We start from the raw sequence: 20,895 nt of genomic DNA, 5'->3' as shown, positions 1-20,895 counted from the left end.
CCAAGTGGAACGGGTACGTTTTCCCAGTGTTATCCAGTCTTACTCAGTGGGTAGTGCCATAGTAGCAGTAGCTGGTCCTCTTGTGCAAGCCCTGGCCTACGCCAAAAAGTAGGGGCGCAGGTGGCTTCCACAGGACACTGGAAGGGGCAGTAGCTGTGGCCTTTTGGTAGGATCCCAATTCGTCGGTCATCCGTCATCACGGCGAGAGTGACCGACTGAAACGGAAACATCACGTCCCGTCGCCACAGCTCCTGTACAACCGCTGAGCGGCCAGGTCACCGTCTCGGCTCCTCAGCGAAAACCTGAATATGCGCTGCATCTGCTGCCTACTTATACTCACGCTGTGATCAGCAGCAGCTGGATGCAATAATCGCATGCCAATGTGCATTGACTCGTTTAGTTTACTAAGTGGATTGGTCTCTCTAAGCGAGATCCCAATTCGTCGGTCATCCGATTTGACGTCTCCGTTCCCTCCTTCAGGGAACGAGGGTTACCATACATAACCGAGACGTTTACTGTGTTCCATCTGGTTTTGAGCCTAGCTGCGCACATAATTGCACAACTTGGGTGCAATTATCAGTGAATTAGACCCAGTGTTAGTAAAAGTAAGGTCCATCTCAGTAATCTAATAGATGTCATGAGGTGCATTTGCCTTGTTACCATGACACTCTATCTGCATCACAGTTGCAGAAGTAGTTCATGTCAGCACAGTTCTCTTCCAGACCGCAGGAGCACTGCTGCACCCCTGGCTGGAATCCTCCCCAGTAGGTCCTCTTCTCTCCTCTGCGGTCCACCCACCAGGACAAAGGGGTGCCGTCTGCAGCACCAGACTTAATAATGTTAATGCACAAAGCACACATTGATTCCATTTAAGACCTTTACAAATCAATCTTTTACAGCAGATACCAAAATAGAGTTTCATGGCTATTGTTGGTAATAGACACGAATATTTAAAAAAAAAAAGCAATTTTTAGAGTGTTAAATAATTTGGGGTCATAATATTATATGCAATTGACTAATTTAATTGTGAAATTTACTAGCAATTTCTGAGTGAAAATTGTATCCATTTTTTTCAGTTTAACAGTAAATAAAAAAGCTCTATAATGTAAATGTGTGGATTTTATGTACACATATCATTGTACATAAAATCCACACATTGACATTATAGAGCTTTTTTATTTACTGTTAAACTGAAAAAAATGGATACAATTTTCACTCAGAAATTGCTAGTAAATTTCACAATTAAATTAGTCAATTGCATATAATATTATGACCCCAAATTATTTAACACTCTAAAAATAGCTTCTTTTTTTTTAAATATTCGTGTCTATTACCAACAATAGCCATGAAACTCTATTTTGGTATCTGCTGTAAAAGATTGATTTGTAAAGGTCTTAAATGGAATCAATGTGTGCTTTGTGCATTAACATTATTAAGTCTGGTGCTGCAGACGGCACCCCTTTGTCCTGGTGGGTGGACCGCAGAGGAGAGAAGAGGACCTACTGGGGAGGATTCCAGCCAGGGGTGCAGCAGTGCTCCTGCGGTCTGGAAGAGAACTGTGCTGACATGAACTACTTCTGCAACTGTGATGCATATATATATATATATTTCACTATTGCTGTAATAATAATAATAATAATAATAATAAGAAGAAGACTGATAAAAACCTTAAAAATAAATATTGTTTGAGAAATATATTTACATGGCATGTTCAATTCATATAATTGCATGATTTGTTTTCATTCAATTATGAATAAGTGACCAAGACATTTGCCTATATTACCTGATTTATAACTAAGATAACACATTTTTAAAAGGCAAGAGGGACAGAAAGAAACCAGTGTTTCAAAAAGCAATAAAAAAAGAATTATGCTATTCTTTGACCCCAGCTGGACCAGAAGAGAGAGACAGAGAGAGATAAAAAAAAAACCCACATTTTTTTGATACAATAGGTAGGGAATAATAATCTTGTTTATAGTCTGCAGTGACATGATATCTGCCTCAGGGGAACGGAGCTACATCAATTTTTCATAAACTGAGGAAAACTGCACATGACTCCCTCCAAGAGCTGCCAAAACTGAAATAACAGCTTTTCATAATCTCTCTCTCTTCCTTCCTGCAGACACTAGATGACCATTATGACCTTTCTCACATACGTTTGGTGAGATGCTATTGTAGCGAATCTTTTTGCATGGCAAAATTTTCTAGTAACGCACTTCATAAAAAGTGTCTGTCTACATTTATTATCATGGTGCTTTGACAGACCAAAATGCTAGTATTTAGTACTTAACAAAATCAGTCTTGTAAATCTATCATGAATTGATCTTTCAGCATTGATACATACCTAAGCACTGAGAGACTAAGGCCAGTACTTACCCCAGGGGTTAAACAGCCGTGATCTTCTGCAGTGGTAGGCAATTCTCTGCTCACAGTGTTCTGACAGAGACACCAGGGCCTTCAGCTGTTCAGATGAGGCGCTATAATTAAACCATCCCACATGTGGCTTCTGCAGTGTAGAGTCTCGTACTCTGACTGCATTCGAGCTGTTGTGACGAACCACTGTCCACACTTTGCTCCCTGAAACATTTGATGCTCTGCATTATTCCAACCTTACAGGACACGTAAAAGGTACAAAACAAATGAGTGTCTTTTTACCATTATAAAATGGGATATATAATTTCTTTCCAACAAATGCAGTATGCAGATGCAGGTAACATTTCCAAGTATCATAAAATAAAATAAAATAAAATAAACAGGTAATGAGACACATGGACAGACAGATGAAGTAAAATAAAACACAGGGAGTTGCATACCAAGACATTCATTTGAAGTAAACAAGACAAAGAGATGACAGCGCTGTGCCTTGGGTTGCCCCAGAGAATGCTGCCACCCAAAGTGACTGTCTATAATGTCTATTCAAGCATCTACCACAGCTCAAAGCATATAGTTTCACAATTAAATTGCAAATGTATTTATTTTATAATCAGGTTTTGAAATATATATTTTTTTATTCCCTAATAAATTAAGTTACTGGCCATTAAGACAACTTCTACTACCCAAAACAAAAACATCAGAAATTAACCAGATTCGCTGCTTATTCAAAATCACTCTTTAGATTTACATATATTAATTATTGACTCTGATCACTGAGTTTGAAAACAAAACGGAAAGAGAAAAGGTGATCTATATAATATTATATGAAACATATGCTTTATTTAAGCCACAATACTGAAAATGAACAATACACAATCTTCCAGCCTAGGGTGAAGTTAGTACCTACAAATATTTGACCCTGTAAATAAATGACTTTTAAACTGAGTAAAACACATATGAAAGATATAACAGCTTGATTAAATCTAACATTTGAGCTGGGGGCGGAAAGAAATAACCCACCTGTAATATTACAGTAGACCTGAATAGGATCAAGAGGGCCACTTCCATCAGGATCTACCGAGAAATATCCAGAAGTGCTTCCAGCAAGCCTGTAGTGTTCACATGAAGCTTCATATACGGCTAAGAATTCAAACAGAGAATACAAAATGTCATCAATGCACCTGAAACATTTCACAACAAGATCAAGGACATTGTTTGGATCTACTGTATAAAACAGTGCTGTCTAGATGTCTGTACTTTTAGCAAAAATTATGTAAAGATGATTCCTGTTAAAAACAGACTTTGAGCAAAAAACACAGATCTGCAAATAAAGGATCAAAGCTTCCTAAAAAAATTTGATTGAGTATTTGATGATGCATGCACTGTATGTCATGTTAGTTTTTGTACTATGTGCATGTTTTCAAAGCATAAACTCAAATACAAATAACCCTAAGGGAATTTTGACAGTGAACAATACATAATAAATGAACAGTAAGTATGTTTGAAATGTAGGAATCCATTGCGCAGACCTACAGTTATGGCACGCAGCTCCACTGTATCCTGTACCAGTGCAATCACAGGAGAAAGACGACCACGTCTGGGAACACCGGCTGCCATGCTCACAGAAATTATGCAGACACCTGTCATATAAAAAGAGATAGGTAAACATTTAATTCAAGTATACAGTAAAAAATGAGAATAAACCAAGTGTGACTAAGAATTACAATGCGCTTTGAAACAGAATATAAGCAGTCAGCATTTATTTTTAGCAGGCTCATTTTGAATGAAAGTCCTCAGACGACAGAGAACCTACTACATGTCTATCTCAAGTCAAAATCAATTTTCTGAGACTGAATGAGTATGTCAGCATACAATTAAGTTGTCTGTTGCCGGCATTGAAATAGACCTTAATGTGGCCTCACTGCTCAGATGGCATCAAACAGTCTGTTAAATCAAGAGAATCATTGGGCTTTTGACAGATTATTTTATACCAAGTGCAGCTGGATCTAATTTAGAAAGGGTAAAATTAATATGTGAATCTGAGTGAGGGGAGTATCAGAGACAGGGCTTATGTGACTGTCGCTTGCCTGCAGAAAATTATTTTCCTTTTCAAGAATTGATTTGCTTTTCTATGAAAAGCACAAAAGTCATGATGTTTCATAATCTCTAACAAAGGGAACCTTTTACAAATGAAAGAACAAAATAAACTAAAGCTAAAAGCTTACACAAAAGAAGCATTCAGTGTAGTTCTGGATATCATGAAATGTCATTTTAACCCTGTACAGAATACATGAATGTACATGAACAAAGTTTAGAATTTAGAACTTGATTCAGCAAATTTCAGCTCATTTCATCCATCTGTTTTCATCAGTAACTGAGCTAGGTGAGCCTTTGTTTTCCTCAGTGTTGGGAAGTCTTGCCTGTCGATAAACTAACACAAAGACATAGAAAAATTGATATGCTTGCTGGAGACACGTTGATTAACAGCGCATTAATTTGTCTGCTTAACTCTCACAATTACCAGCCTTTTAGGCCTGCATATATTACTTCACAGAGCTCAGTTTGCACGCCTGGTCCCTGAAGAGCCCACTTTACGAGGCCTCCACGTACAATACAGCCATTCAAACAGCCATTAACCACTACAGGCAGAGTCAACTGCAGGCTGGATACTGTTTCAGGTGATGATTTCATTGCCTCTTTGCTATTTCTAGTCATGCTTGGAAAAAGGTTTTGCTGGACCATAAAATTATGCCAACCAATGTGCAGAACTGCTCTGCAGCAATAAACCGCCCTGTGAAATTTTACTGGTAGAGGTTTCTGGTAAGGGGACATTGTCAAAAATAAAAGTCGATGACCTGAACATTTATTGTAAGGTTTGTGATGTGGAAAAAACAAGGACGCACTGTGTGTGCTTTCAGTGAGTGATGGACAGCCGATCTCCATTCGTGATTTTATTTTTTTAACTGGTCATATAAGTCCCATTAAACCACATAACAGTCACTTTAATACTTCAGTAACATTAAACATTTAGAACAGCATTAATATTATTAGCAACATAAAGCCAGAACGGTAATATAGAGACATAAATCAAAGGAGAACTAACACATACATCAGAATTTAAGAGAATTATAACATAATTGTGATATGAAAATGAATAACTTTCTCATCAAGGAGACACGCAGCAATATTGAGGAAGTTACTTTGGGATTTTCAAACAGATGCTCAGACATGATGATACCCTTGAATTTTTCAAATATAAAGGCAGCTATATACTACCATTCAATAACACTTACCATCAAAAGTTTGGGGGAAGTTTTAATTTTTTTTGGCTATTCTTTTAAACTTCTACTCATTAAAGAATCCTGATTAAAAAAAGTTTAAGGTTTCCACAAACAAATTAAGCAACACAATTGTTTTTAACTGTGATAACAATAAGAAATGCTTCTTGAGCAGCAAATCAGCATATTAGAATGAATTCTGAAGGATCATGTGATGCTAAACAGTTGAGTAATGGGTGCTAAAAAAATTGCTTTTCCATCACAGGAATACATTACATTTAAAATATATTCAAATAGAAAAGCGTTACTTTAAATTGTAATCATTTACAAATAAATGCAGACTTGGTGAACATAAGAGACAAAAAAGCAAAAATAAATAAATAAACAAATAAAATAATTCTTACCAACCCCAAATTTTGAGCGGTAGTGTACTTTCATACATAAAATTATTACTTACTAAATCAGTACAAGTATAGAATAATATTTATACTGTGTAAATATTAAGTGATATTATAAAAATCACTTAATTTTTAATGGGAATTATTTTATTCTCCTGACAGCAGTTTTTAATCTCAGATACGCTGTCAAATTTAATGAGGTCAATGACTTAATATATATATATTATAATGTATGTATGTATGTATGTAAATATTCATTAAACTCATTAAATTTGACAGCGTATCTGAGATTAAAAATTGCTGTCAGTAGAATAAAATAATTCACATGATATCAGGTGAAAACCCCTGAAATAAACCAAATGTTACTAAGAAAATACACTGAGGTATTATGTGGGGAGGGAGGAAACGTCTTTATAAATATATACAAATATATTTGATATTATTAACAACTGAAACAGAATTATGAGTTATAACATCGATACTTTAGTTAGTAATTCCTCTACACTGTTTTTATGTGAAAGCCAAACTAGTTCTGATAAGCTCATGGAGCTCATTTGCAGATACCTCACCTGAAACCGTTTCCCATGTCACCACCTTCAGACAAAATAAGGACTACATCATTAAAATAAAGAAATGGATGTCTTCCACTGAGGCTTCATTAAGTTTGAAAATGTAAGTGCTAGACAAAAAAACAAATTTGTCTCCATGGAGAAGCTCTCTTTGACAATATCCAAAACCCAAAAGAGGGCAAAGCGTTGCAGGGGTCAGCTATTTTGGCACTTGATTATCAGAGACGCAGTTTGAGGCTGCATACAGAGGGGACGGAGACGGAGGAAAGGTTCAGTCTAGCAGCCGGGAGCATTCGCCCTCTGGCAGGCTCACAAAAACTGTCACATAGCTCACAGCGGAGGCCCTCAGACTATGACAGCTGCTCATGAATGATTTAGACTTGCCACTGATGGAGGGGTCTTGTCATGTTCATACAAGTTCACTATTAATAAAATCCCACTGTACAGACAAGCCAGTGGGACATGTCCCTGCCGCCAAATAAAAACCAGTACGGTGAGCCGGTTAAAGTGGAGCAATTATGGTGCTTTTGAATACTGCAAAAAAATATACTAAAGGTGAGAATATTGTTGCCAGGTTAGAACTGAATAATGTCTGAATTAAAGGATAGTTTCAGGCTTGTTTCTGAATTTGACCTGAGGTAGCAAACAGTATGAAGAACTGCAATTTGAATGTAAGGAAGTATAATTAAAATGAACTGAAATTCAAAGACGTGCATGTATAAAATTAAAATACAACCTACAGAAATTTGTATTTAATTTATATATTTCATCATATTTAATAAATACATTTTTGTGTCCATGGTGGAAGAACTTGTCAGGGTCCCGCCCTGACAGTCATGTCTGTTCTGTCTTTGTTTAGCGTTTCCTTGTTTGTCTTGAGTCTGAGCACATGGCTTTGTCTTTATTTATGTTGGCCATGTGCTCCTCTCGTCATGCCCCCTTGTTTCCCTCTGCCACGCCCCCTTGTTTAGTCCTAGTCTAGTCCTCGTTAACTTGATTATGTCCACCTGTTCCTCATGTGCTCTGCTCCTTTATAGTGTGCCTCTTTCCTCATGTCTTTGCTGGTTTGTTGCGTTAGTTCCCTGCGTGTAAGATAATTCCGTATCAGTCTACTTATCATATTAGTATTGTTATATTTTTAATTCCTAGTCAGTCTAGCTTTGCATTTAGTTCTCTTGAAGTTAATTTGAGTTTCTTTGCTTTTTGTTATTTTGCTCTAGTCTAAGTACAGTCTTAGTTTACTCTAGTTTTTTCAAGCCTCTAGTTTGATTTCTTTCTTTATTTTGATTTTGTCCTTGCCCAGTTTTTATTCTAGTCATAGTGCGTAGTCGGTGTGTTATTTTGCTGCTGCCTGTTCTCTCTTGTGGCCTTGTCTTGTGTGTTATGTCTTGTGTTGGTTCCAGTTCTGTGTCCTGAATCCCTCCTGGCTGCTGTTCTCAAGACCTGGCTATCTGACTGGACTGGTATCACTACAGCTCAAAGTATCAAGCCCTGGATTCTCAGGCTGCTGCCTGAGATCGTGTTCTCATTGACTGGGGCTGCTCTATCTCCTTTGTTCTCCAGTAGAACTTTGTCCAGGCCTGACCAGGGACAAGCGGACTGCCCTTTCCTATTGTTTGGACTCTCACATGTGCCCTGATAATCCTTGTCTTGTCAATAAACCGCACTCCCTTGATCATTCTGCATCTGGGTCTCTCTCTCTGACAGAACCGTGACAGAACTCTTCATTTCCCAGAATGCATTACCTGTGTAGAAATTCTGTAGACTGTAATTCAGTAAATTCCTTATCCTTTCAGGCCAATTCAAGTTCTGTTGTGAGCATTTAGATTTTTAGGTGAACTATTCCTTTAATCAGCAGTCTGATTTTAATAATAACTAAGGTTTAAGTTAATAAAGTTTTCTGTAGAATTTTTTAGGATAATTATGTTGAATATTGAAGATAATACTATTTGACACTACCAGTGTTGTGCAAGTTACTTCCAAACTGTAATACATTATAGATTACTTGTTACTGTTATTTAAAAGTAGTTCCTTACCTTACAACACTACTGTCTCAGAATTGTAATGCGTTACATGACTCCTGTATTACTTTTGAGTTACTTTCACCAAAATAACTACAGAAGTAGAACTTAACATTCTAAAATGACAAAATGTGCTGCAGAGCATTTTATATCCAGTAGAGGATATATGGTGTAGCATAATGACTGTGGGCTATCCAGGCTACTAACAATATAGCTATAATTGGCCAAGTGAAGGCTCAAGACAATGCAAGAAAGGATGACAGCCAGAATCGCAAACGATACAAGTCTGTTAAAAGTATGGTAGAGGTAAAGTGATTATCTGGCAATATCTGTGAATAGCTTGGGTCTATTCATATTAGACACAACAGGACTATATGTAAACTCTAATGCCATGACAAGAATTAGTCTTTATTTACAAACTTAGACACCACACGCGGCTATTGACTGACCACAAACAGGAAATAGAACTTAATTGCGGCATTTTTGATTCGTTAATATCTCGCAGTCTTGCTGTTTTTTTATTTTCTTTGAACAATTACATTTTAGGCTAAACGTGTGTTGTAACGCATGTGTTACTGAACATGTACCGAGTAAAATATTACTGAAAACGAATTAGTAATGCCTTACACTACTGCGTTACAGCAAAAAGTAATCAGTTATTGTAATGCATTACTTTTGTCACGCGTTACTCCCAACACTGGACACTACTGTTCAGAAGTTTGGGTATAAGATTTAAAAAAAAAGAATGCAATACCTTTATTCAGCAAGTACACATAAAACTGATTAAAAGTGACAAACACTACTGTTCAGAAGTTTGGGTATAAGATTTAAAAAAAAGAATGCAATACCTTTATTCAGCAAGTACACATAAAACTGATTAAAAGTGACAATGTAAATACATATGTTACAAAATACTTGTACTTTGAATAAACGATGTTCTTTGAACTTTCTATTCTTCTAAAGAATTCCACCAAAAATAACTGATAATTAACATTGATAATTTATTATAAATACATTTTTAAAATACTGTATGTTATAATGGAAATGTATTAAAAATGTATTTTAAATTCTAAGAATATTTCACAGTATTACTGTTTTTGATTAAATAAATGTAAGCTTGGTGAGCATAAGAGACTTAGAGACTCAAAAAGCCCAAACTTTTGAACAACAGTGTACATCCTCTTAATCTCCAATAGATCTATAACCGAATATATCACTATCCCTTGTTGGCGTTTATCTTGTTTACTCAAAAGAAAGTAAATAAGGAGACAAGAGTAGAAATCTCTCTTCCCTAAAGCAGGACCTGGGTCGATGGGCCTCTGATTCCAGTATGTGGTAATGAGAAGAAGTGCAAAACGCAGCACTGAGCTTGTTAGCTGGCCACAAACCTAAATGAAAGTATAAATGAACTTCCCCCAGTTCTAATTAGGGCTCTGCCGATAGTCCAGCTCAGCCAGCACGACCCTGGGCCTTAATGACAAAGAACAGCTCTGACATGTTCAAGTTTCCAAGGTATCGTGAATAAAATGAAAACCAGTGGCTATTTTATGGCAGACAAATGTAAAACAGCAACAGAAATATATATCGGGCATATGTTTGAATCAGTGAGGAAAACCGCACCTGTCACGAATGCCACATAAGTCAAACTGTAGCTGATTGTAGCTTCCTAGATGACCTTGCTGGACTGACAGAAGATCAACAGGTTGGTTGTTGACAAGGATGAGCCGGATGCAGCCTTGAAAGGCCATTGTGGGATTCAAGCAGCTGGAGTCGTTCTGGGATATAGGACATCCTGAAAGAATTGATGAAAATACACCTGATTGTAGGTATGGATGTTAAAAGCAATAAATCAACAAAAAAAAAATGCTTCAAAAAGGAAACTAACACACACACTCTCACACACACCAAAAAGTAATTTATATTTTTCCAATTTTACTTTGAAGGCCTCCACACATCATCATGTTCTATAGCTTGACTGACATTGACCTGTCAATCAACATCAACAAAATTCTAGATTTAAAAAACATCAAAATATTGCTATTATAGATTTGTATATGTTGCATTTAATATTTCATACGTTACATAAATTGAATACATAATAACTTAATGGTAAAAGTAAAAAAAATAATTAAAACAAAAGTTTTAATTGACATAAAGGTGAAATAAAATAAAAATTAATAAAATATAAATATCAGATCATTAAAAATGCTGCCTTGGCAACTAACTGAAATAAAACTAGTTTAAATAAAAATATTTTAAAATTAAAACTGAAATAAAATGAAATAAAACATGTAATTTAATAAAATGAATGTAATAGAAATATAAAAAACTGCCAAAAGCTCATAAGATTACTAAAACCTAAAACCAAAATTAAAACCAAAACTGAAAGTATAAAAATAAAAGTTAATTTAAAAAAATTAATAAATACTATGATTGTATATAAGTACTAAAACGATACCAGCTCTTATATGCTGCTTTATATATATATTTTTATTTTTAATTTAAATGTCACCTTTGTGATCTTTCATATATATATATATATATATATATATTAATTAGTGGCAACTGAACAACAGAATGGCATAATCAAAGTTTTGAATGCAAATAGCTAATCTGACCCCAACTGTAACTGTAATGATCTTTTTTGCCCTTTCTGAAAATATTTGTTCACTATTTTACCTCCAAAGTAGTGTTTGTCTTTTGGTTCCAGGTAGCTCTTCAGCTGGATGGTGGATGCGGGCTCACTGTCCAGGGTCATAATGATCTGCAGACCTCTAGCATTGAGACTGACTGAATGCCACAAACCATCATTCACCCTCTGACCTGTCAATCGAAAATGCCATATACTGTTTAATAAACACAGTGACCATATATGGACATTAAACGCCTTTTAGTGCAACATGCAGCATTATATGGTCATATATAAACCATATTACAATGTCAAACAAACCACACACATACTGTAAAGTCATCCAAGACAACAATCAATATGTGAACCATCAACTCTCACACAAAACAAAGCCACGATGAAACAGAAAATTTAATATGATAATACAAAAGTGCCAAAAACAAATCTCCTGGCAAAAAAACTGCCCCCCCTTCCACCCCTGTCCCCAAAGCGAAAACTCTCTTTGAGGTTTGATTGAATTAATTCTGGCCATTACATGTGAAGGGCGCCCAAGCTGTGTGCGGCTGCTGTGTGTCTACAGTCTCCCCTGTGCCAGCCATCTGTTTGTCGTTTGAGCTCAAGCGCTTCACTTCTTCTATTCCGGTAATTACAACACTCTCTATTTCAGCCAACACTTCTATGACGCGAGTTAGACCAAAGAAATTGGTTTCAGGTAAGATAAAACAGCCGCTCTAACACAGACTGGCCCTGCACAACAGATGGAGAGCGCCCTCCTCCCCACTACCGCGTGTCTATTGTTGTCGAACATCCAGAGGCGGACATTAACTAAGTACATTTACTTGAGTATTGTACTTAAGTACACTTTTTGAGTATCGGTACTTTACTTGAGTATTATTTTTTCTGGGAACTTATGACTTTAACTTCACTACATTTGAAAGATAAATATTGTACTTTTCACTCAACTACATTTCTATCAAGGTCCTCGAAGTAGAAAGTCGTTACTATGTAGCAGCTTTGAAATTCAGTGGGTGATTTTTTTCTTCTCTAAAACTTGACTTTCTTTTTTTCAGACAGTTTATCAGTAATCACTCTTGGGGCTACATGAAATGATTTCCCAGCATTTTTTTGAACACTGACCAGCAGCAAATGTGATATTTATTTACAACAATTCAATAATAAGAAGTTAATATTGTGGTGTATTTTAGACACAATATTGTTTGATTTTGCTAAATTATGTAGGTGAAAATATTACCTATAAAGTCACAGAAGAACTGTTGTGCATCTCCTAATAAAACACAAAAGATGTTTGACTGAAGTAGCACTGCACAGACTGTTCTGTGTGTGACATCAAAGTACCACGAGAGCGATTAGACAGCATTTTTGTTTTGATGTCAAATAAGTCTTGCTGTTTTGCTTTTTTGTTAAAGCAGTGTTTCTGTTGTAAAGTTATACAGCTACAGTTGTGTTGCTGGGTTTTAAAGCAGGTTTGATTTAGTTTCTTCCTTATCACTCTGTATTTACAGGATTTCACTGTACTGTATTCAGTAAGAACTGTGTGAGATCACTACCATCCTGCTTTTGTGGGGGTGGGTAGGGGTGTTAAATATTTATTTATTTTTGTTTTTTCTCCATAGGTTTTTAACATTCTAAAAGCTCTTTATTCCAAAGATACTACAAGCTAGTCAGTGTATTCAGTAGATGTAATGTATTCTAAATTGCTTCAGAGGTATTGCAAGTATTACATACAACAATAAAACAGTGCATTGACATAAAAAAGGAAATTTACTTTTGGTACTTAAGTACTTTTAAAAGCAAGTACTTCTGCACTTTTAGTAAAAATCAAAAAATGTGTCTTTACAACTTTTACTTGTAATGGAGTAATATTTGACCTGCAGTATCTGTACTTTCACTCAAGTAATGGAGTTGAGTACTTTGTCCGCCTCTGCGAACATCAGGTTTCCTCACTAGACTGAAACACACAACTGTCTGTCTTAGACACTAATCTTGATTAGACCAGCATTGTCCAGAATGCTGAACAAAAAATAAAACTGACGTTATTGCCTTTGTGGGTGATGAGATAAGCTGTAAGTAGTGACTTTTATACAAATGCCTTTGTTTTGCTCATGCATCTCATTGGTGAGAAGAGGACCAGAGAAAAAGCATGCAATTCTGTGCTGTGTAAGTAATAGGAAGTCTTTGCATTGCCAGGTTGGCTGAATTGAAAAAGAGAGACATTTATACTCTTGATTGCTATGCGCACGTAATTGCTGAAACTGAGCAGCATTTCCAATTAGACTCCTTCAAAGCAGTAATTTCAGTGGCTAGAGTGTGTCATGCCTGGATAAAAGTGACAGCTCTACCATTTGATCACAGCTGCATTTCTGTGTCACTTGCTGAAGCTTTATACCTTTTACAATTTGCCTGGTGCATGTTAAATTGTTGAGCTAAAGAACGAATGTTAAAAAGACTATGCTATATCAATTACATGATTTAGCAAACAAAAGTGACTAGGTTTGCTGACTACTACTACTACTGGTTTTACGGGTTATGTATATGCTAGCATTTAAAGAACAAAGTCTGGTTGTGAAATTATACTCTCCTTACTGGACAAAAATGGGCTTTCTGGTCTTAGCTAGTTTAAACTGGTCTCCCAACTGTTCTGAAGCCAAAACCCCTCTAAAACCAACCAACAGACCAGCCATCTCTTTGCATAACTACCATAGTAGTTTGGAGAAATTATACAGTGGTGGCCAAAATTATTAGAATTATGAGTTTCAGTTGTTTTTGTTGAATTTGCCATTACAATACCCATAAAATGAACTATTGCCGGAACTACCTGAGATGGAGGGAATCTGCTGGAACATTGAAAATGATGGACTGACCCCTCAAAGTCCGGGTCCAAACATTGGGGCGAGTTGGAAAATAAACTAGACAGATCTATTGTACATTCAAAGGAAAGCCTTTGGCTTGAGTTGCAGAAGGCATGGGATAACATTAGTGTTGAATTTCTCAGGAAATATATTGACACTATGCCAGAGAGATCTGCTGCTGTAATTGCTGCAAAAGGTGGACATAACAGATATTAAAGTTTAAAGTGGATAAAAACAGTACGAATCTGATATTCGTTGTGCTCAGAGCAACCATCTGCATGTTTCATGAACATTATGAAATGAAATCATGTTTTGGAGGCAAAAAAGGGTCAATATTTTCAGATCTGTCAGGTGTTCTAATAATTTTGGCCACCACTGTACATAGAATGTAAATATATACAGAATGGATAACAAATATAGATATTGCACTGCATGTTAGCTTGCTTAGCTATATTTCTAACCACTGGTTGTGAAAGGTAGTTCAACCAAACAACTTTATTGGAACTATGGGAAACACTGAAACATTGAACTATGCTGCTTATGAAGGACTTGTGACCATGGCTAACTATGTCTTGGACACTGGCTAAGACCAGCAAACTAACTTAAGCTGGTTTAAAATGCCTTTTCAGCAGGGTTAGTCCACCAAGAACCCCCAATGCAACTACTTCAACTGTATATTTGAGAGAAATGGCATTTAAAGTCAAGCTGCAGAAGAGCAGAAAGGGTCTCCTCACCAGCTGACACTTCTGACATCTTCAGCGCTGATGTCTGGTGTGTGAGATGGAGACGCCCACTGCTGATCTGCAAAATCAGGTAACGGGGCTCCTGACCAGAGATCAGTGGACTGGACAGCAGCAGGCCATCAGGGTTCCAGGTGCGAAACTGCAGGCGCACCGAAAAGCCCTCCAGGATCTGTGCAGGTGCTGGCAGTGACAGAAAGCTGCTGCTGGAACTCTGAAATGTGGCGGCCACCAGCTGTGGTTCCGAGCAGGAAAAGCTCACGTTGCCCTGTGAGAGAAGGGAGAACACCAAAGCAACGGTTTACATGCAAGCAGGGAATGACCAAATGGCAATGCAGCATCGGTACAAATGATCCAATTGCATATCTACTGTAGCTGATCACACACAAGGCAATCAGTAAATTTATGCCAATGTCAGATGTCATTGCTGAGGCCAAAACCATGGAGTTAAAAGACAGTAAAATATATATTCACAAGACATATTCACTGTTCACAATAAAGAAATTGAAATCCCATTTAAAAATCTAGTTTAAAACATAGGCTACATTTTTAGAAATTCACTACTTCTAATGAAATGTATTCCATTTTTAAGAAAAGTTTTCATTTTAATGACCCTAAAAGTGTATTTTTGTGTAATTATCAAGTAAAAAGAAATAACATTTTTCTTTTCATCTTGAATACATCTTATACAAATGCATATTTGCATTTTTTCATGAAATATCATGAATTATTCATTCATAAATATCACTGTATATCAATGTACATTTCCCTATCTTCCACTGTTTATTCAACTGCGGTTTTATTATTCATATATTCATAAGCAGCAAAGCAAGTTTTAAAATATTTTCATTTTTGTAATTATGCACTTTAAAAATAATTTTAATACAGATATTAGAACATGCTCATCATAGAAAAGGTGCATTTAAGTCATTGTATATATGCAGTTGAAGAACTTACTAAAAATAAGTGTCATGCCATTGCTGAAATGTGAAAAATGAGATGCAACTGAGAAAGCTGGTAACACAAGAGATTATGACAAAGAAAAAAGAGGAAAAGAGAAAACAAGCTGAAGAGTTACAAGAGAATTGGAGAGGCTGAGAGCCAGACAGGCTAAACCCACAAAGGCAGCAGGCGGTCTGGATAAATGTCACCAACGCAGCTCCACGGAGAGCAACAGAAGCACAGAGAGCACATCCGCAGGACAGAAGCTCACGAAGGCGTGAAAAGGTTACTGCAGTGTGAGGTGAACACCTCATTGATCCCTGTGCCACAGGGCTGTACAGACGCCAGACTGCTGAACGGAAGCCTCAGCAGACCTTCTCCAACCTGACAGCCTTAAGCTGTGTAACGAGAACACTTGCTTGTATTTTACAGAGCTAGACGAATACCAGTCATCCCTCTTCTGAAGTGATGGAGTCGTGGTTGTCTTGTCATTTTGATTTAGAGAAATAGACAGGAATGTGATGTGATCATTTCTAACAAGAAGCTTTTTAGCGGTAAGAGGGAACTCAAATGTGACAGAAAAATATGATTTGTGAAATTGCTGAGAAAACTCGGCACAGTTTGTGCACACCTTTAAAGATTCCTGCTGATACTGATGTGGCAGAAGTAATATGTCTGGACTCTATACATATTATAATACATGCAGCACAACTGAAGCATTACATTTGAGTAAGTGGATCACAACATCACAAGTTTAGAACCCATGTCTCATAATAAACCAAATGCTTACCACACTGTATATCTGAGGTTTTCTCCTTTTCGCCAAGTCGATGACGTTCACTCCATTGTAGTAGAGGTTCTCCATGCAACCATGAAAGTTGCGTCGAATGAAGGTTCCTGGTTTACCTGGCAGTGGGATCCCACCAAAGCTTAGCTGTTTTAGAGAATGAATAAAACAATTTTTTAATTTTTTTATTATGAGCATTAAATCAGCATATCAGAATTTCTGAAGGATCATGTGACACTTATGATTATTTTATTTTATTTACTATTACTTAAAGCACTAACTTTCATGCATCAAAGGCTTGTCATTTCAAAAAAGAGGAAATTACAGGGTCCCAGAGACCAACCTCATAGTCGACCTCTAGCGAGTCTCCATCACCCTTGGTCCTGAAGTGTTGAGTGTGTCTGTCCAAAGTGAAGTTGACCTGCTTGTTAAAGCGTTCGATCAGAACAGAGTGCCAGTGCAGATCATCCAGGAGACTTCCTAGAGTGACCACCATACGAGCACTGCTTGATCTCACCCTGCTGTCATCTGCCAATTAGAAAAGGTTTCTCATGAGTCATGTGCCACTAACGGCATATATTCTTTAGAATATTCATTAATATATTCTTTAATAATTTATTCTTATGAATTCCATCAATAGCCTGTAGTCAGTCAATAGTCTCCACTCCAAAGTAACTATGGTTAAATATTGAACACTTGAATACTCTCCTCCAGTACTGTTACTCACCCAGGTTTAGATGCAAGGCCAGCCTGCCACGATGAAGCTCCAGAGTGATATAATCTCCTCGCTGGCCTTCTCCATGCAGTAAAACACCTTCTGCCTGTCGACTCTTAAATCGCAGCGATATAACATCTTTCACAGTGCTCATAGACTTCTGGTTGAATCGGTAGAGCAAAGAGCTTCTGCCATCAAAATCAGCCACATACGATCCTATTGACACATGAGATTTTGTATGAAACACCCACTGAAAATATTTTCATTTCACTCAAAATGTAAATAACATAACATTACGCAGAACAATAGATTAATTGGAGAGTCATTTCACAAAATGTTATTGTAACAACAAAAATAATGATGAAAATTAGCTGTGGTTTGCAGGTGCCTTGAATTTGTTGTTAGGAACATTTTAGGAAACAACATATTTGCAAACTTACAATCCAAATTCACAATCAATTAAAACAGCAAAAAGTAATTTCTGTAACCCAAGGCTAAAATACACTACACAACTTTTTAAATATGAACAACTTTTAAAACATAAGTCATCATACATCAGCCGATTTTGACGTTAAAAAGAAAAACTGGAGACATCATACACAAAATAAACGAGGATCCCACACTATTAGACCTTTACGACAACAAAAATCCAATACAACAAACTTGAATACAACAAACTCGTGCAGAAACATGTGCCTCGTTGCTAGGAGATGCATGACAAATAAGAACAATGTGTGTTTTAAAATTAGCTTAAAATATTATTCATTTTTGATACAATAGATAGAATCATAGTCTAAAGAAAAAAATCTGTGCCCATCACACACTATGCAGTTTCCTGTGAAATCTGTCAACTCTGACTTCGCAAAATCTGCAGACTCTCAGTGACTAGTCTCGACTTGTCCAGACTGCAAATTGTTACAAAAATCCATATAGAAGTTGTGTAGCATATTTCAGCTTTCAACTGGAGTACTAATTGAGCTACTTAGATAATGTGAGGCTATCATAAAATGATGAGCATCTCTGAAGATTTTAGTTCAGTTCTTACAGGAGAACCTTTTTCTATTGAGGTTTTAATCAAGCAAGTTAATGGGGCTCAACAGCTCACAGCACAGACAATGAACTCAGTGAATTAAAATTTAAATCTAGTGTCTGAATGAAATTACATGAAATCAGCTGTTGCCCATAACTCAATTCTGTATTAGATACTGGTAAACAGAAGTGTTGGTAATTTTCACATGACTTATTCAGTGAAATCAAAAAAATAAAGGGTCACATTTTTTAAAGGTCCAATTCTCACTATTAACAAACCATTAACTACGAATTCTGGTTACACTTTATTTCGATAGTGCACTTTAGACATTCTATTAACTATAAGTAACTTTGTAACTACATGTCAACTACATGTCAACTAATTCTCATTAATTTGCAACTAGATGTCTACTAACTCTCAGAGTAGACTGTTAGGGTAGGTTTAGGGTTAGTAGAATAAGTTGACAAAGAAAGTGTTAGAAGTTATTAAGCAGACAGTCTACTAATACTCTACTAACTGCTAGTTGACATGTAAATGCAAAGTTACTTACTGTTAATAGAATGTCTAAAGTGGACTATCGAAATAAAGTGTTACCCGAATTGTGCCTCAGTAATTTTTTTTAATTTTTTTATTATGAGCATTAAATCAGCATATCAGAATTTCTGAAGGATCATGTGACACTTATGATTATTTTATTTTATTTACTATTACTTAAAGCACCAACTTTCATGCATCAAAGGCTTGTCATTTCAAAAAAGAGGAAATTAATTGTGCCTCAGTAAACTCCTAATTTACTGCTTATAATAGATCGTAGGGTTGTTAAATTTAGGTATTGGGTAGGATTAAGGATGTACAATATGGTCATGCTGAATATGTGCTTTATAAGTACTAATAATCAGCCAATATGTTAATAATAGGCATGCTAATAAGCAACTAGCTAATAGCGAGAATTTGTCCCTATATTTAAGTATTACCATATGACGTATAAAGATCACCAGCTCTTTTCTGGAGGTTCAGCTTCCTAAAGTAAAAGAGAAGAATTCACATTTCTTCTTATACAAGACTCAGAAAGTTAATGAAGTTTGTCTTTAGATGGTCAAAATTTGGCATTTGACCTGAAAGAAAGCGTCTACTATATCCCAATTCCCTATTACCCATTTGAGCAATGCAGCCAATGTGAACCAGTGTTCCAAGTCAAAAGTTTAATAATTTTTCTCTGTCCATCAAAACAGTCTAAATATTCTTAGGATCAAAACACAAATGTCTCATGCATGTATGCACAGTTGTTTTGCAGAAATCTCTTTATCAGTGTTCCAGTTCATTACTGTTATAATGGCGCTCATAATTATGTAAAACACTACAGCCTACAGAAAAATGAACGAAAGAATGAGTTTAAAAAATAGATAGAAAATAAATGCCTCCTTTTTTGGATTAGAGAAGCAAAGTAGAAAAGCCTGCATATACTCCAGCATTGAATATAATGACCTATTTTTGATAATAATAAGCAACTGCTCCATTTGGTCAAATAAGGATACTGTGAGCTATGAGGGACGTGGTCTGGGCATAGCAATCCTGCATTCGTGATAATGACACTTATCTAGTATTGCACCGTTCTCAGGTTCAACTTGAGTTCACAACTGTCACAGCAGTTGGCTGATTAGCATTAGTATTTTGCCTATTATGTGATATGCAGCTCATGTTAATCTGAGCTGTTAGGTGCAATCACCGCACTACCAGTGAGCACTAGCCATCAAATCATGTATAATTAAAAGAACATTTATGCTCTTCTTTCAAGGTTATATTCAGTGTATATTAGTCAGACCAGTGCGTATAGATTCATCACATCAGACGTCTATGTTCAGATGTGTCATGGGATTTGCATGTGAATTCTTTAAGTGTCTGTGGTTGATTAGCACAGACAGCTGAACTGAGACTCTTCATGCAGCATTTATCAGCAAAGCACACATTAATTTGAGTTTAATACATGGATCATGCCACAGAATAATGAAGGCGTTAACTGTGGGACCTTTTTATAAATGCCTGAGTAATTCAACAATTGATCCATTTTAAGGATCTCGGTATCATTAAAGGGACATTTTTTTTATTTATCTAGCTAACACAGACTGATAAGTGTCTGATATTTGGACGTCTTTGTTCAGTTTTGGAAAAGTATCATCAAAGAAAGTCATCAGACGACCTTCATTTAGAGGAAAACGGAGTGAAACTGCCGCTGTCATGCAATGAATTATCTGTGTCACCTTAATTCAGCACCTGGAAAAAATACTGTGTGACTAGAAAAGGACAAAGGACAGAGGGCATGTGAAGATCTGCCGCAAGAATTATGGGTAATGTTATCACCTTATATACTGTGTCACAACTGTTTTATTGTCCCATTACCAAGACTGTGGAAATGTGCTCTGTGGACTGCTATCGGATCTAGGATGCTTCAGTAATCCTTCTTATGCAACTCTTTTCTTTTCTTTTCTTTTCTTTTTACAGCTCTCTCATGGAATGATAGAAGATATTAACTGCATAATATGGAA

The 20,895-nt window shown here is 36.3% G+C and overlaps 1 protein-coding gene across 1 annotated transcript in view; it reads right to left on the bottom strand.

Moving 5' to 3' along the window:
* Positions 1-20,895, bottom strand: part of LOC107567780 (contactin-associated protein-like 5) — a 72,703-nt gene that overhangs the window by 21,394 nt on the left and 30,414 nt on the right. Inside the window, exons 5-14 of the mRNA XM_016253529.1 lie at positions 17,335-17,538; positions 16,951-17,135; positions 16,611-16,754; positions 14,873-15,146; positions 11,319-11,462; positions 10,260-10,431; positions 3,907-4,013; positions 3,394-3,513; positions 2,377-2,577; positions 661-817 (exon numbers count right to left, since the gene is read on the bottom strand). Coding sequence (XP_016109015.1) covers positions 661-817; positions 2,377-2,577; positions 3,394-3,513; positions 3,907-4,013; positions 10,260-10,431; positions 11,319-11,462; positions 14,873-15,146; positions 16,611-16,754; positions 16,951-17,135; positions 17,335-17,538 — 1,708 coding nt within the window. The remainder of the gene's footprint in view (positions 1-660; positions 818-2,376; positions 2,578-3,393; positions 3,514-3,906; positions 4,014-10,259; positions 10,432-11,318; positions 11,463-14,872; positions 15,147-16,610; positions 16,755-16,950; positions 17,136-17,334; positions 17,539-20,895) is intronic.

Source organism: Sinocyclocheilus grahami, unplaced genomic scaffold (assembly GCF_001515645.1).
Source record: "Sinocyclocheilus grahami isolate Dianchi unplaced genomic scaffold, SAMN03320097.WGS_v1.1 scaffold1187.1, whole genome shotgun sequence".
NCBI lineage: Eukaryota > Metazoa > Chordata > Actinopteri > Cypriniformes > Cyprinidae > Sinocyclocheilus > Sinocyclocheilus grahami.
This window is presented reverse-complemented; position numbering and strand designations above follow the sequence as displayed.